This window comes from Papilio machaon, chromosome 22, assembly GCF_912999745.1.
Source record: "Papilio machaon chromosome 22, ilPapMach1.1, whole genome shotgun sequence".
In the NCBI taxonomy this organism is placed as follows: Eukaryota; Metazoa; Arthropoda; class Insecta; order Lepidoptera; family Papilionidae; genus Papilio; species Papilio machaon.
Genome location: NC_060007.1, coordinates 1,011,350 through 1,028,247, shown reverse-complemented (window position 1 = coordinate 1,028,247; position 16,898 = coordinate 1,011,350). Strand labels below are relative to the sequence as shown.

The 16,898-nt window shown below is 33.6% G+C and overlaps 3 protein-coding genes across 4 annotated transcripts in view; 2 read left to right on the top strand and 1 right to left on the bottom strand.

Annotated features, from left to right (window-relative positions):
* LOC106719353 (myotubularin-related protein 6) overlaps nt 1-1,329 on the top strand; it is a 30,014-nt gene extending 28,685 nt beyond the window's left edge. For both annotated transcript variants that reach the window (XM_045683405.1, XM_045683404.1), the window contains exons 17-18: nt 399-522; nt 1,298-1,329. In XM_045683405.1, the coding sequence (XP_045539361.1) occupies nt 399-522; nt 1,298-1,320 (147 nt within the window). In that variant the 3' untranslated portion in view covers nt 1,321-1,329. The remainder of the gene's footprint in view (nt 1-398; nt 523-1,297) is intronic.
* Nucleotides 1,330-3,204: 1,875 nt separating this feature from the next.
* Nucleotides 3,205-5,449, top strand: LOC106719354. Its single transcript, XM_014513685.2, has 3 exons — nt 3,205-3,386; nt 4,407-4,649; nt 5,224-5,449. The coding sequence occupies exons 1-3, from the start codon at nt 3,209-3,211 to the stop codon at nt 5,415-5,417; spliced, it is 615 nt and encodes a 204-aa protein (XP_014369171.2). The 5' UTR covers nt 3,205-3,208; the 3' UTR covers nt 5,418-5,449.
* A 592-nt stretch (nt 5,450-6,041) lies between these two features.
* Nucleotides 6,042-7,290, bottom strand: LOC106719359. Its single transcript, XM_014513690.2, has 3 exons — nt 7,054-7,290; nt 6,796-6,977; nt 6,042-6,563 (listed from the first exon to the last, which is right to left on the bottom strand). The coding sequence occupies exons 1-3, from the start codon at nt 7,220-7,222 to the stop codon at nt 6,192-6,194; spliced, it is 723 nt and encodes a 240-aa protein (XP_014369176.2). The 5' UTR covers nt 7,223-7,290; the 3' UTR covers nt 6,042-6,191.
* Between the last annotated feature and the right edge of the window lie 9,608 nt (nt 7,291-16,898).

Sequence of the window (16,898 nt, the reverse complement as noted above, 5' to 3'; positions counted from 1 at the left end):
ATTAGTGTGTGCCGGAGACCTAATTTTAGTCCTATTTCCCTTCCCACTTTACTTAATAGGAAAGGATGGGAAGGGAAGTGGATTTGGCGGAAGAGGGGACGCATAGGGGGAATATCCTTTTTCTGTGCTTCCCTTCTTGGTTGATTAAAGGTAGGCAACGCATCATAATTTGCAGATGTCTATGGACAACGGTTGCCTCGTTATTTCGGCGAATTCAGGTGGCTGTTTGCTTTTTTGCCACCTTTTAATATAAAAAAACAGTCACGACAAATTGTTTTGAGGATATTTCAAATTTGGTCAAAAATAACTATGAATATTAAAAATTATTTTTTTTTATTGTGTCTTAGCATACATTTTTAAGTTATCAAAGTGTTACTAGTTTAGTTGTATTGTGTTAGCACCACTGTTGGGGTTGTGGGCATTGTGTGTGTACTCGCTGCGTGTGTCGTCGTGCCCCCCTCCCCGGACTGGCCGCACCACGCCAGGCCCCGCTCTGTGCCGCCTGCGCCCCCACCACGCCAGGTAACACCCACCCCCCCTCACCTCCACACACACTGCCATACACTATCATACAATACATAGATATACACTGACAAGGTATATGAAACAATGGGCATAAGTCAAACTAAATTATGACAGCTCGTCAACGTAAATGTCACAACATCTTTTTTGTACTATATCTGTCGTGTCATCTTTTATTTTATGTCATTTTCTGTGTCTATAGGTTTTATATTCCGACAGTACCATTTGCGATAGCAGCGCCTCTCACACCATTCAGATATTCTTGTTTGATTATGGCAATAAACCTTATTGACTCGAAAAGTCAATAAAGTGAACAATCGCAACTATTAGTTCATTTGATCGTAACAAGGCAAAATATACATATAAATAATTGAAATATAAGGTAGCGAAAGATGCTCATACGCAATGCTCAGATTAATCTTTATATGAATTTAATAAGAATTGAATTGCCAGTTTTATAATTTCTTTTTTTATATAATAAAAATTAATAAATACGTTTTTTTCATTTAAAATTTTGTTAAGTTTGTATTTGGTTTCGTTCTTAAACAGTACATCTCTAGTCTAATCATATTGGCCATTTCTGCTTTTAGAAATTAATCGTTTTACATCTCAGTTATGTAATTACACAGTTATGTAATTTTACACAGTGACCATACAATTTTTTATCTTACACATTTTTTTTTCAAATGTTATTAACGCATTTGTAATTTATTAATTAATTGTAGCTTGTTAGTAATTATTTGTAGCTTTTATTAATTAAAGGTTATCTTTTCAGATGTGGTAACACCAGCCAATTAGAAAATAATATATAAAAAAAAAAATAAGAAAAAATATAAATGCTACAAAGTATTTTTAATTTTTAAACAAAATAAATAAAATGTGTAAATATTATTAATTAAGATTAAATGCATTTAATATTTAGTAAAAAAAAATACATGACTGGAAAAATATAAATAAAAAACATATTTCGCGCGTATTTTACTTTAATAATATTTGAAATATGTTTGAATAAGTTTGTTTTCGATGCTGATTGCTTGTTGTCTATCAATTTGTAATAAAAATCTAAAATTATATGAGAAAACAATAAAAGTACAAAAATAAGAAAGCTATTACCGTTCGGTCAAATTTTGATTTACCCTTTGTACATAAGACAACGTAAATCTTCGAAACTCCGTATTTAGTCACTAATAAACTTACGCAATACAATATTTGTCATATCTGTCATCGAAAAAGACGCGCGCAATCTTATTGTCAAGGTCGTATTGTCGAAGTCGGTGCAATTTTCAAGATGGCGGAATAAATTAATACAGCTGACATGTAGTCGCTATACCTTTATACACGACTCACGTCGACGATTCAACATTGTATGTATGAAGTTCTCGCTACACAAATCTCGCGACGCAACCATACAGTATACGTTTGGACGTTTAACGTTGCCTTGTGTATTAAGTCTTAATATTTGATTCATGTCGTCTTTTACATTCTGGTTTGAAAGAACAAAGACAACAATATGTGTCAGTTAAATGGACGAGCGAAATTGTTATTGTGGGCTAAGATATTTGTGTCAATTGCCATCGTATCCTTGTCATAACTAGTTGTCTATCGTGACTTAATTCGCGCAGAATTAAAAAAAAATCTTAATTAGTTTAGACTATGTTCTGCATCTGTGACAAATTTCATCAAGATCCGTTGAGCCGTTCCGGAGATACTTTCAAACAAACATCCAAATATGCACATCTATATATATAAAAGAAAGTCGTTTTATTTACACTATTTATAACTCAAGATCGGTCGAACTGATTTGACTGAAAATTGTTGGGCAGGTAGCTTAGAACCAGGAAACGGACATAGGATAATTTTTACCCCGTTTTCTATTTTTTATTCCGCGCGGACGGAGTCGCGGGTAAAAGCTAGTTTATAATATTAGTATGATATGAGATTTTTGGTGTACTTTATGCTCGGTTAGTGTGCTGCATAAACTTCTAATATATAAAATTCTCGTATGGCGGTGTTTGTGGTTAAACTCCTCCGAAACGGCTTGACCGATTCTCATGAAATTTTGTGAGCATTTTCAATAGGTCTGAGAATCGGACAACATCTATTTTTACTACCCCCCGTTTAGTTTTTTTTAAATGCGCGCGGACGGAGTCGCGGGCGACAGCTAGTGTTAATATAAATTTTGACTATGAAGATAGCGATTGCCACAAATGTGCTAGGCTCAATGATCTTAGTTGTTTTGGATAAGATTTATGACGTCACAATATGGCGCGGATTTTAGTATTTGAAATGTATGATATTGAACTGTTAATAAAATTTGTTTTAAATAACCATCTTCATACTTTGACTGCTTTCGTCTTTTATATTTATATAAGTTGTATAGTTCAAATTATTTTTATTTCTAAATGTTTTGTATATAGTTGAATTTTTAAATAAGTATTTGTAAAATAAAGTATTATTTTAAGTTAATCTTGTTTTATTTTTATTTGGAACAACCTGGAAATATGTGATGCTTTAAAGGGGATTGTTAACGACTACAAAAAGCCTGTTTACATCAATTTTAGTTGTTAAATTTGCACGCAAAAAAAACTATAAAACGTTATCAAATTAATTCGTTAACAAGCAATTAATTTATCGTTAAACAATTTGTTAAAGTTTTCTTTATCAAAGTTTTATAACATTTCGTAAAATGAAGTACACAGGAGTGTTTGTACTTGCTTTATTTGCGATAGTTTTTTGTAATGAACAAAAAAGTAAAACTCAAGAAAAAGAGCATATTGGTTTGGATGCGGTACATGAAGTTAAAATAGACAAGAATACAGTTATATCGAGAAATTTGAAACTGGAAAGGAAGGATAGACGAAATGGTATTTTGTTAATAATATTTTAAGGCATTATTCTCAACTTAATTTTATATCAACAAAAGATCATCATTTTAGTTTGATTAAAGATAAAACGCTGATAAAAAAAACACTGATTAACGCTACGTGTGCATAGGGTTGCCAGGTCGCCAAATTATTACTAGCCGGACAGACTAGCCAGTTTGACCGGACATTTGGGTAGAAAGGTCGGACACCCTATATTGTTTAGGATTTTGTCTCAGTATTAAAAGGTACACTCTCGTTTGGGAAATGTAAAAAGACTAACAAAAGCCCGAAAGCCGTTTATTTTGGCCGGACACGGAATCAAAAAGCCTACCTATGTTCGGCTTTATCCGGACGCCTGGCAACGCTAAGTGTGCAATACTCCTTCGAGAAGGCTGCTTACATGTGACGGTCACGATCGCCTCCTTTTTAGTGACTAAGTAGTCACTGTTTGCCTTGAAGAGGCATTTACGGTTTCACCGGGCTTGAGGTGGCCGGACGCAAATGGCGCTTAGCCTAAACCTCGAATCGCCTCCTCTCTTATCCGCCGACAATAATCTTATTTTTAACCTTACATAATGTGGCAGTTTCATAAAATAAGGTTAAGTTTATCACAAGTTATCTAGGTACAAAAAGAAAGTTCATAAGTGATCCTTTTAAATAAAAAAAAACAGCTTCTAATTTCATTTGCAAACCATAAATTAAAAAAAAATACATGGGACTAATCCACGTTCCCTTCCCACCCTTTTCTTATAAGGAAAGAATGGGAAGGGGAAGTGGATTTGACGGGATGAGATGAACGCATAGAAAGAGCATATATCCTCTTCCTATGCGTCCCCTCTTCTGTCGCTTAAAGGTCGGCAATTGCGGATTCGCTATTTTGGCGTATCCAGGTGACCGTTTGCCACCTTATGATATAAAAAGAAATCATGAGCAAATAGTTATTCTTAAGTCTAAAGTCAGTACTAAACAACTTGGCTAAATGTGAATACTTATTTTCATTTTTTAATTTATTATACTAAGGTAAAACAAAGCAAGAAGAAAAAGAATTACATTGGTCGTACAGCGGTTTTCCAAACGAAGTATCTCCCCATGTTGAGCAGTTCAGAAGGAACATGACGGAATGTTTGAAAGAAGTTGAAGCTAAAGAGAGGAAAACAGTAAGAAGATTGTCACCAAAGAAGGACTCTCCCATACACGGCGAATGTCTTATAGCTTGCGTTTTAAAACGTAATGGAGTTATAAACAATGGCAAAATTGTTAAAGGTAACATTATCAAATTACGTTGCGTTTACAATGTCGTAAAACTTGTTTAAAAACATATTATATTTTCATCACTGGTTAGAACACAAGTGTCACAAACAGTGGTAGATGCATGAATGTGCAGGCTTGACTGGTGCAATACCACGACCACACAAAAGACATACTTCAAATGGAAGTCATTCCTCGAGTATCTCCGGAACAGCTCAAAGGACCTTGTTGAAATTTGGCACAGATGTAGAGCATAGTTTGGAAGAACATATAGGCTACTTATTAAGTTTTTAAAAAAATACCGAGTGTACGAAGTCGCGGGCGACTACTAGTATACAATAAAAGAATGGCAAAGATGAATGAAAGATTTGATGGCAGGGGTTTGAAAAAAAAATGTCAAAATTAGTAATAAATAATTTATTCCTTAGCAATCATTATTTACAAAAAGGTTTAATACTTAGTTAAAAGTAAATTTTAGAATTCAGTTCGGTCAGTAACATCACTAACACCAGTCCAAGTATGGATTTTTGCGGAGAACACAAATTAAGAAAAATTTTCATTAAACTTTTTTTTTATGACAAACTTTTAGGTAATCTCATATTACTGGTGAGCAAATTTTTCGCACGGGATACAAAATTATTGAAAAAACTCGATAAGAATGTGGATAAATGTATTGAGGCAAGTTCCAAGAATAAAGACGAATGCGCTATGGCATCTCAACTGAACGATTGTACCAATGACTTAATGGCCAGCAACAAACATAAAATACTTCTCAATTATTAATTAAAGAACTACATAAATCTGTTTTTGATTTTACATTTCCACAAAACAAACTGGAAGTCATAATTTTCCATAGACATCCAGAACGTGGGCTTAGGGCCTGCCACCTACTAGGGGTGACTAGACCTCAGTCAATCACGTAGACGAGATAAGATAAAACCCAAAGATTGGTTCACACACATAGAGTTTCTTCATTTATTCATGCAGGTTGCATCATAATATTTTCGTTAATAGGACCGAGAACACTCCCAGAGATCACCGACAACATCAAAGGGTTGTTGGGATTCTTAGGAGAGTTGGGTTGGCTAGAGTGAATCCAGATCATGCTCACACGCAAAATACGCGCCAGTCGTGGAGTTGCGGAAATTGAGCCCTTACAACTAACTAGGAAAGTTCGATTGAACCCACACCTTCAGAATACAAACCCAGCATTTAACCATTAGCATTGTCCCAGTGAACGTTGGTGGCATAAGGGTTAAGCACTTGACTTGCAATCTGCAGGTCCTGGGTTCTAATCCCACCATGTATCAATGTGTTTTTCGATTTACATATGTACATTTATCCAATATTCTTACGATGACGGAAAACATTGTGATGCTGCACATATCTGAGAAGAAATTCAAAGATACGTGTGAAGTCAACCCGCACTTGGCCAGCGTGGTTGACTATGGCCTAGTCACCTAACTTGGGGAGGCTCCGAGCCCGTCAGTGGGTAGGTATAGTGAGCTGATGAAAAAGCCAGTGTCCCAGATCACAGTATATTAACTTATTGTTTTTTTAATCCAAAGTATCTTCACTTTTGATATCACTATCATTTATAGATCTACATTGATTAAGATATGACATTATGTCTCGAATAGCACAAGATGCATCTTCATCTCTCATAGCATTCAGTCTTTCAGTCACATGTCTACCAAAGAACCAATACTGCATGTTTTCTGTAGATGGTTCGGAAATAGGTTTCATGGCTATAAGAAGATTGTCAATAAAGCTAACACATTTGTTTGTTTTTTTAATTATTTTTGTTGGTGATTTAAATTGTCTTCTAGGTCTATCTGTCCGTTTGCCACGCTGTCTAATGCCAAGGTTTATCTCTTCCATGTCTGATTGCAACTCCTCTTTCATCTCTGGTTGTATTGATGAGTAATTCTGAAAATGAAATGTTAATAATATTTTATCTTGATAGATTAATGAATGCAACATTTTTCTCTGCTTATGTACCATCATTATCTCAAGATTATCTGCTTTTATTAGAGAAAAAAATGAAATTAATTGTTTTTAGTAGCTATATCAAATACAAACAAAAATACTTGACCAGACTACTATATAAAGGTCAATTAAATTATAATTTAATTAGTAAGCCCAATTGCAAAATTCTCACCTCAAAATTTGCATCTTCTCTTTTTGAAATGTCTCGTAAAAACTGCAATGGTTTCCATAGTGGCCAACATGGTACATACACTTCAGCAGATGACCTGGCGGTTTCTTTGGACTTGTCTACACGTCGAAGATTATGATTAAAAGTACTCCTAATATTAACCCAGCGATCCCTGACTGAACGAGCTGTAAACAAGTAATATAAGTCTTAAATTAGAAACTAAGGTTTTTAGCTATGTTGATATTAAAATAAATTACTTACCAGAGTAACCCCGACCTAACTTCGCAGCAAACTCGGCGTATGCTTTATACTTTTGTTGAATTTGATGATTCGTGTTATTAAAAGGTTTCCATATAAATTCTCTTTGGCGAACAAATTCAACCAACTCTAACTCCAATTTGCGCGTCCAATAACATGGTTTTCGAGGCATGTTTTTGTTTATAACATTTTGTTTTATGTGCGAAAACTTTTGATACAATACGTGTTTATTTTAAAACAAAAGTTTTTTTAAATTTAAAGAATAAATTCTTTCTACTTTTGTGTAATCTGAAGTTTGTTTATTTACAATACAAAACATGACAACTTGTGACAAATAACAACAAAACCAAAAGACGCTACAAAGATTAAGGTTTGTGTGTTGTTCCAAAGAGCAGGTATAGAGTAGACGAAGACGATATTTAGTCGATGTATTTCCAGGAAAAATCTCAACCGAAATTTTTAAAGAATGCCAAGCCTGAATAAGGTCGAAAATATTTTTTGTATAAACAAAAAATGATGCGACACGGATATCGATATTACATACGACATTGACTTTAAATCGACTTCTTATATTTTGTCACTGTCATAATATTTACTTCAATTCAAGTAACGTTTTGTAAATAAAATTTAAATTTTGGATAAAAATTAGCAAATGTATGACAATTTTTGTCCATTCATTTTATGAAAATTTACTAAAAATATCAAATAAAACAAAACATAAATATACCATTGAAATGGGACAACCTCCAGGGAAAGACATGACCATAACAAGAGTAAAAGAGGTTAGACAGAGCCACGAAACCTGGAAAGCGATAAGACGTTTTTGCTTTGTTCTTTTTGTTGCGGTGTTCATACTAGTATATGTTTATTTTTCTGTTGTCAATGATTTTTTTAAGGTGTTCTTATTGTAAATCTCAACATCAGTTTGTAAAAATTAAATGACTTATTACAACATCTTATCTTACTAATATTATAAATGCGAATGTTTAGATGGATGGAGGGATGTTTGTTTGAAGGTATCTCCAGAACGGCTTCATGAAATTTGGCACAGATGTAGAACATAGTCTGGAAGAACACAGGCTACTTATTTTTTTTAATTCCGCGCGAACGGAGTCAAGGGCGACAGCTAGTATTTTATAGTTTAAAAATACCTTTGATGTAATTTACACTCTTCAGGTTGAGTTCTAAATTATATCAATTCTTTTAAGTTAAAATTCAAGAAAGAATATAAAACTTCAATTTGAAAAGGGTAAAACCTTTGAATCGTTGAATGAACACTTGCCCTCTTATCCTATAAAAATAAACAATGAACCAAGGTTTAAAATGTGAATTTGTCTTTGTTTTCTTAAAGCAGGTATATTTATTTTAAGAGTTTTGTCGTACTTGAGATTAGATTTCTGCGGCTATCCACTCTACCTGTATAATATTTTATTCAACTGGAAAGGAGATATGTTTTGCGGCAAAATACGTAACGAATGGAATTGTGTTGCCTTATTTTATTACATTTACAGTATCGAATGTTTCCTTTGTTGTTTATCTGTATTTATGTTTGAAGTCGTTATACACAAATATAAGAAGTAATGGAAAGATTCGTACTTTAGATATGAGAAAGGTTTGAGACACGCTTGGTTGAAAATTGCAGTAATTTTATTTTAGAGCGTGTGCAAGACATCTTTCGTAAACCTAAAGATTTAAATATAACACCATTGAATGTGTTAAAATTCTTTCGCTGGGTCAGTTATAAATTAATATGATAACACTTTTCTTCACCTATTCAATGCTAGTTCACACGAGGCGAGAAAAGTTAGGCAGAGCATTAGACAGTGCAGTGTTGCTGTTGTTTGAACTCACTTTATCTGCATTCAGAGACGTTACTTGGAATTCTTTTATTGTATATTAATGTTTTAAAATTTCTTTAAGGATCGCCACTTTAACCAATGAACGACTTTACAACACTTATTTTCAAAACAGTACAGACTTGGTGTTAGTGTTCGGGTAATAGCAGTATTGCGCCATTTTACTGTATTGCCACAATGAACTACCCACGTGTGAAACTATAATAGTGGACTGCATACGAGTGTCAAATGCATAAAATTTGCATTACCATCCCGATAAGAATGTAACAGCTCAACGCCACATTAGGGCTTATCGAACGCCCCCTGATGGTTTATAGTTTCCCTTTTCCCGCATAATGGCGGCGCATTTGCCGCGGCCGGGGCTCCTGTCACATTAGTCTCCCATGTAAAACATTTTATTACGAATAACTGGCCGGTTGGACATTTGTATTTTATTTAGCTATCAATTCTAATATTAAAATTTGAGGAAAAGATGATGTTCATTATCCATCCGATTAAAAATACCTCTATGCTGATAGGATCTTACCATCTTTTGCGTTCTTTTTAAAATCGTGTTTTATTTTTTGTTCCTAAAATAAAAGTTTACCCACTATCAAAAATAATAACAAACTAATGTAGAATAAAAAAAACATAAATTAGATGCTGTTTTTTTTTCAGTAATATTCTCTACCAACACGATAAAGATATCAATCGCTTGTAATGATAGGTGAGGGACCTAACGCTATAGCGAGATTCAACAGACAAACACAAGCATTGTAATTATCGATAATTCTAATTATACCCTTAGGAATCGATTTGATGACCTGCGAAATAACTGGTAAATGCTCGGATGAAATTTCTATTGAGGTCTAAGATGGCAGTAATATTATTCTTAGTATCATATTAAATTTAGATTGTAAAATTATCTACTAAATATTTTGCAAGAAGTCGTACTAAATTATAAATTAACACAAATCGAAATATATGAAATATCACACCTTTCCTTTTCCGTTGATTTATAAACATTTAATTGTTCTAAAATTCGACATACAGCCTTATCGAAGTCATGTATCTAAAAAAAACAAATTAGTAAAAAATGTGTCATAGCTCTTTAATGATTTATGGTTTCCATAGACTATAAAAAATACGCGCCAAATTAAATGGCGGCGTGTGTTGGCAAGATGTCAACACCACCTCGGAGTTGGGCGCGGTGATTAATGGCGGGCGGTAAACTTGTCAGACCTTGTATCGCTACATCATCGAAGAAATCTGCCTAGTCACTACACACTGCAAATGGGGTAATTGCGAATTAAACCCGCTTTTTAATGTAATTGGCTAGTTTTACGATAGAGTTTCTTAAGTTGTGTTGTTTTATTAAACTGTGGTCTGTTACTGGCCGTTTTATTATATTCATATTTCATTCCAATACAAACCCGAAATGTTTTACCCCAGAAAAAGTAAAAAAATAAATCATTAAAATGTGAAATTTCAACATGTATATTGCCGGTAAAAAAAAATCTCACTTAACCAAATATGAAAATAAAATCAGCTACTCTATTTTACAATAGCACTCCACCCTATCTGAAATTTACACAAAAAAAATACTTCAACGAAAAAGTGAATAAGTGCAATGGCCGCCATTTATAAATTTAACATTTCTTCGTTTACTTAATTTCAATGTTGGATTAAAATGGGTATATGGTTTTATTATCGTTAGTAATTCACTTTGTACTTATTAATGTACTTTTAATATTACTAAATTATCACAAAAGTACATTCTCCAAATATATGTAGGCATTATGTTATATAATTTACACCACGACCCTCAGCACATAAATAACTCCGGCGTTAGCTGCTATCTCTTTGTAACATAACTTTGCTATCGCGAACTCAGTTTTTATGTCTTCCTCTTCCGTTCGATGCAGCCTCATTTGTTTATTCAAACGTGATTATGTGAGCTTCTAAAGTTTTTTTCTTTTTAAAAATATTCCTATGAGACTTTACTAGCCAATATTAATTTTTATTTTAATAGTAAGGGGTACTCGTATTATTTTCAACAAACACTATATTTTTAGACCATTTAACGTTTTCTGGGTTTGATCAAAATTATTGTATTTACTTTCCTTGATTCGAAATCAAAATGTCATATTCTGTTACGATGAAAAAAGGTACCAAAGGCTATTTCTTTTTGATTGAACTGTGACTGAGTGGTGGTCACTTAAAAGTTAGTGAGAAGACACCTTAATCGTAAGCAACGGTTAGTGGAAATGCACTTCTTTCTATTCTAAAACTTTGTCATTAGTTTCGATTATTTATACAACTATCTTTATATATGTATTTCTCAATGATAAAGCTATTTTCACCTTGAGAATCTCATTTTGATAAAGCTTGGAATACGTCATTGCATTTCGAAGCATCGAACATTCCAGAACTCTATAACCATAAACATGGTGTTAAGGAAGAATAACGAAGCAGGAAAGTATCGTATTTGCATCTGCGCTGTATTTTACGTAAATCATTACACTTAACATCGATCGTATGGTTACTTTCATCTTAGCATCGATGCTGTTTACGATTTGAGGGGTTGTTATTTGTTATCTTAATGTTTATTCAAGGTGTTAAGTGTTTAAGAGAAACTGTTTATTTGTCATGTGATTCTTAGAACGTGAACGGTGTGCTCTCATGTCCGATATGTGCGACGATTTGAGCAAACAAAATTGGCAATATAAGCCACAAGCGAGCACACCAACGTCAAAACCGGAGTTGATGATAGTGGCCGTGACCGATATTGGCCGGGATTACATGATTATCATCATCTTAGACGCAAGAGTTGTAGATGTTAACACAGTTAATGTAAGATGAAAGATGAAGTGATCTTATTCACTAGATTAGATGATTTTATAGATTTAGAAAGAACTGATTATCTTTAAATTGTGATAAATGTTTGACAACCATCTGTACTGTGAATATACCTCTTTAGCTATATAAAATGGTAACATAATCCTTGACTGTTTTCTTCATGAAGGGGTTAGTAGTTTCAGCAAGAATATTATGAAAAAAAAAAGTTGAAACTAAAACATATTTCGCATGGTATCACAAAGGATTTTTAATTGAAATATATTCAGAGTACTTGACACCCACTATCAATAATTAGTTGGGTTCAAGTAACGCCGCCGCCGTTGCGATAATTAGTCGAATACAGGCTCAACAGCGCCGTGTCGCCCATTATTATTTGGGCTCGTTGCCCACGCTAATGAGCGCACAGTATAATATCTAATGCAGCAGTACAATCACAAGAGAAGTATATTTTTCACGTAATATTATTTAAAATTTAGATTTTCATTCTAAATGGCTGTGCTAACTTTTTAGGCGTGAATGGAATAAATTATTTATTGCCGTTCAGTGAATATTTTGGTGTTAAAAATTCAACATAAAATAACTTGTAGTTTTTATATTAATTGGCCAGTGAATTAATAAAAAAAACAATATTGTGTACAAGAGCTTTGTTTACAAGGAATATTGCAATTTGTGAACTTATTTTTGGTGTTATGTTTGCAATGGTTAATCTGATGTTTGTACTCTGTGGCAGTTAACACAAGTGCAGGGTATGGGAGGAGAACTTGTTACTCTCCAGCGCACGGAGGTACCGAAGTTGTGTGAATAATAAATTGTTTCTATAACAGGTTCATAAACAACATGGTGACGTAGGTGTAGGAGGGGGGTGGTATTGTGCTCGAGTGCTTTGTCGCAAAGGATTACTACGGCTTTGCCTAATAATCGGACTATTTCGTACCTAGAGTTGAAATTGTTGCTTAACATTGGTAATAACATTAATTAAAAAAAGTTATGTTGTTTAAGATTCGATAATAACCTGTATGTATGACAATCATGAATGAATGAAACATCACTTATCAAATCCATCTGTTAGGCTGGCTACTGCAAGTATAGACGGATAAGATTATCTGAATCGGTGGGCATGTCAAACTAAATTTTGACAGCTCACTGGCGCCCCTGTGTCAACGTCAAAAATGTCTCAAGACCCTCTTTGAACTGTAGCTGTCATGTCATTTTTTTGGAATGAAGTTCCTTATCGCGCGTTGTGATAGGGGGCTAGACGGAAAAAATTCTTACGAAAAGTTGTCACGACACTTTTTGCTATAGTAAGTATGTTAACGACGAATGAGCGCTACTTCACCATGGCAACGACGTGACAATATATAAAGAAAATTCATAGAAATAAAATGTACTTCTTGTGAAGACTTAAGTTTTTTATTCATAGAATAAACATTGGTTCCTTCACTAATTAATAGAAAGGAACTTCGTTCCATCCGGGTGTCCCTTGATACCTCTCAAGATTTTCTTTTATATAATTTTCTATGTCCAAGTAGGTTTTATATATTTATGACAGAACAAAGCGCAATAGCAGCGCTTCCCACCGGTTCAGATATCCTCGTTTGATTATAGCAATAAAATTGACAGAATTTCAAACCCACAAGCAAAAGATCATTTCAGCGAAAAAAATTACCTTCTTGTCAGTCAAGTAACAATAGGGTAAAAAAAATATTACTTAATCTTGTACACTAACTTCAGTATACTATGAGTACTACACTATATTAAATCAAATAATACTAGTCTTTCGATTATTCAATACAGAACATATATGTACTTTCGTATTTAGTTACAAACGAGGCCGTATCAGCGGTAAAGGAAGACATAAAATATGAACTTACGCGAGATATCAAAATGATGCGATCCAATAATAGCTTCATATTTGCGAATATTAGAGCGCGGTTATATAACCACAGTAAATGTAATTATGAATTGCAAGTAAATACAGTTTTACAATATATTTTTAAGGATTACTTGAAGAATATGTGATACTAGCTGTCGCCCGTAACTCCGTCTGCACTGAATTAAAAAGCGTAATAAGTAGCATATGTATTCTTCCAGATCATGTTTTACGTCTGTGCCAAATTTCATCAAGATCCGTTGAGTCGTTTCGGAGATAACTTCAAACAAACATCCATCTATCTAAACTTTCGCATTTATAATATTAGTACGATATAGCTACTTAGATACATCGAGGAATTTTTTTTACAACTTTTCAATTAAGTATTACCGTTATTCAAATATTTGTCAAGGGTCAATGGGGTAAAAACCTCGTTGTGTGTAAGACAACGCCTTTTTTAATATAACCTTAAAATTACAATTTATCGTCGCTGTTTGCTTTGTGAGACCGCCTTTAATAAACAACACTGCATATTAATTACTAGAGTGAGGGATAATTTTACTTGATAGTATTTGTAACGTATCTATTTAGTATGTATACGAGTATTACTGATACAATTTTTTTTTGAAATGTTCCTTTCTTTTAATCCAAATATATATTTTCGAATTGCGTAATATTTAAACATTTAAATTGAATTATTACTGATTTTCTAATGAATTTCAAACTGCGTAAAACAGAATTACACAATTGACGCGTGATGAAAATTGAATAAATAATTTTATATTGTGAGAAGGAATAATTAATGGAAATTGCGTTAGGCATTCGCTTCCAATCAGCACACGTAATGAGGGCCCGCCGTAAGGTCGTATTTGTACTGTCGTATAAATTGACCACAGCTATTGCAAGCGATTGACGACTTCGTATTGATTGAATTATTCAATAGTTTTCCTACATTTAACAACGTAACAGGTGAAATGTAACAAGTAGCTTGCCATTTTTTAAAGAATCACTGGCGAATTTTTTAAATAAAATAAATATTAAAATTTATTGAAAGCCTATGTCCAGCGATAGACAGACAAAGGTTGATGATAGTGACGACTGTTAGAAGAATATTTGAAATTAACTAATATTTCTTGTAATAATTTCAACTAAGCTTGTGCTATAAAATGATTCACGGCAATAATTGAATGGTGGGGTTCGAAGCCACGACCACGTTGTCATATGTCCCTTACTTTTACCACAATGCTATTGGCGCTTTTTAAAATGTATGTTTGTTAGCAACAATCCTAACACGTTCAATACTACCGCCTGGGAAGTTCCTTATTGGATAGAATCGTTGTGGCATGCAACGTGTTAAGTGATTATCAGACAGAAATATCATGTAAGAAAGAAAAAGGGAGAAAAAGACGACAACTAGGCTCGCTACCCGTCACGTTCCATCTCACAAGATGGCGAAAAGTGGATTGCTGAGGTTCATTTGGCCACGCCAAATGGAGGTCAACGATCTCTGTCTACCCTTCTGGGTTAAAGGCGTGAGATGTGTATCATGTAATCAGTATTTATAATTCTGTTATTAATTTTCCATTCCAGTGAATTGATATTTGAGTTTATTTATTATCTGTTAATTATGTGGATTGACTGACGTACGTAAAGCAACAAGCACTTCCATAGCGAGGTTGATAAGCGGCTTGATTGGAGGCGCGTCCTCAATTGGCATAATCTGTATTTTCGGCGGGAAATGATTCAATCAATACACGAACGGGCTATATTTGAACAATATATTTGTGAATCATATTAAACTCGTGTTCGGGTGAGCTAATATTGAAGACTTTTCGCGATTTATTAAAGCAACTTTGTTCTTTCTTTTAAATTAATGTACTGTACCATCGACTTAAGTTCCCTTAGGTTGCTACTGACGAAGCACTTTAACAAAACATATTGTCATTACTCTCACACTATTTAAAACACAGAGGTAGTGATATGTTTTCAAACAGACATTTCTGCAGTGAAAACTCACAGAACATTGATTAAAGACAGATGCTGCTCTCTGAAAAACTCATGCATTATTAACAGCTATTTTCCAACATCACAGTTGGAAAACATTTTATTGTAAGATTCACAATTTTACTAGTCGTTAAAAAATTTTGAAGAATAATTATTACCATGAATATATTAATAAATAATTATTTAAAATAACTTTATGTAGTTAAAGTATTAACAGAGTTGTTAAAGATGTGCAAATCGTAGATTTCATATCTAAATAGGTATTAACGTAATCAGCATCACGATGTAAATCATTCGAGCGGCTCAACAAATTGAATCTCGCAACGTCGCGTCGTTTATAGACGATTCCGACGCCGATAAGTCAAACGACTTTATTACGTGTATTAAATGCTTTAAGCCAAATATTTTAATAATATATAAAACTAGCTTTCGCCCGCGATTATGTCCGCGTGACATTTTTAATAAGTAGCCTAATTTTTCTTCCAGAGTGTTTCTATATCTGTGCCAAACTTCATCAAGATCCGTTAAGGCGTTATGAAGATACCTTTTTAAACAAACATCCATCTATCCATCTATCCAACTAAACATTCGCATTTATAATATTAGCAAGATATACTATATTTATTGATCTTCTATAGTAGTAGTAAATCATCGTTCTTTATCATGATCCCACCTGATATGTGCTAATGTGGCCGAGCGATGTTACGCGCTTAGTTCACTCTATTCTTGAAAACACCCACGTCATACTTGAAAGGAAATCCACGTACTGTCAATTTGTACCAATCCTTTGTTTTTATTCATTTCTTACATGTGTACAGGAATAAAATCCCAGCGATGTTTTTCTTTAACTCTGTTTAACAATCTTTGTTAAAAATTCATATATATATAATATGTATGGTATGTTCTTACTTCTTTTCTCGTTATCTTACTAATATTATAAATGCGAATGTTTAGATGGATGAATGGACGGATGGATGGATGTTTGTTTGAAGGTATCTCCAGAACGGTTCATCGGATTTCGATGAAATTTGTCATTAGTATAGAACATAGTCTGGAAGAACAGATAGGATACTTATAAAGTTTTTTTTTAATTCTAAGGGAACGGAGTCGCGGGCGTCAGTTCTGCTATAAAGGTGAACGTAGCGCAAATATTCGAAGCTTTTACTTTAATTCTATTAAGTGCAGTGATCCTAAACGTACGACTCGGCAACGACTTAACTGATTGCAAAGAGGAGTTAAGTTGTAAAGTATTGATGGCTCTTAAATTTTTATTTCCTAGC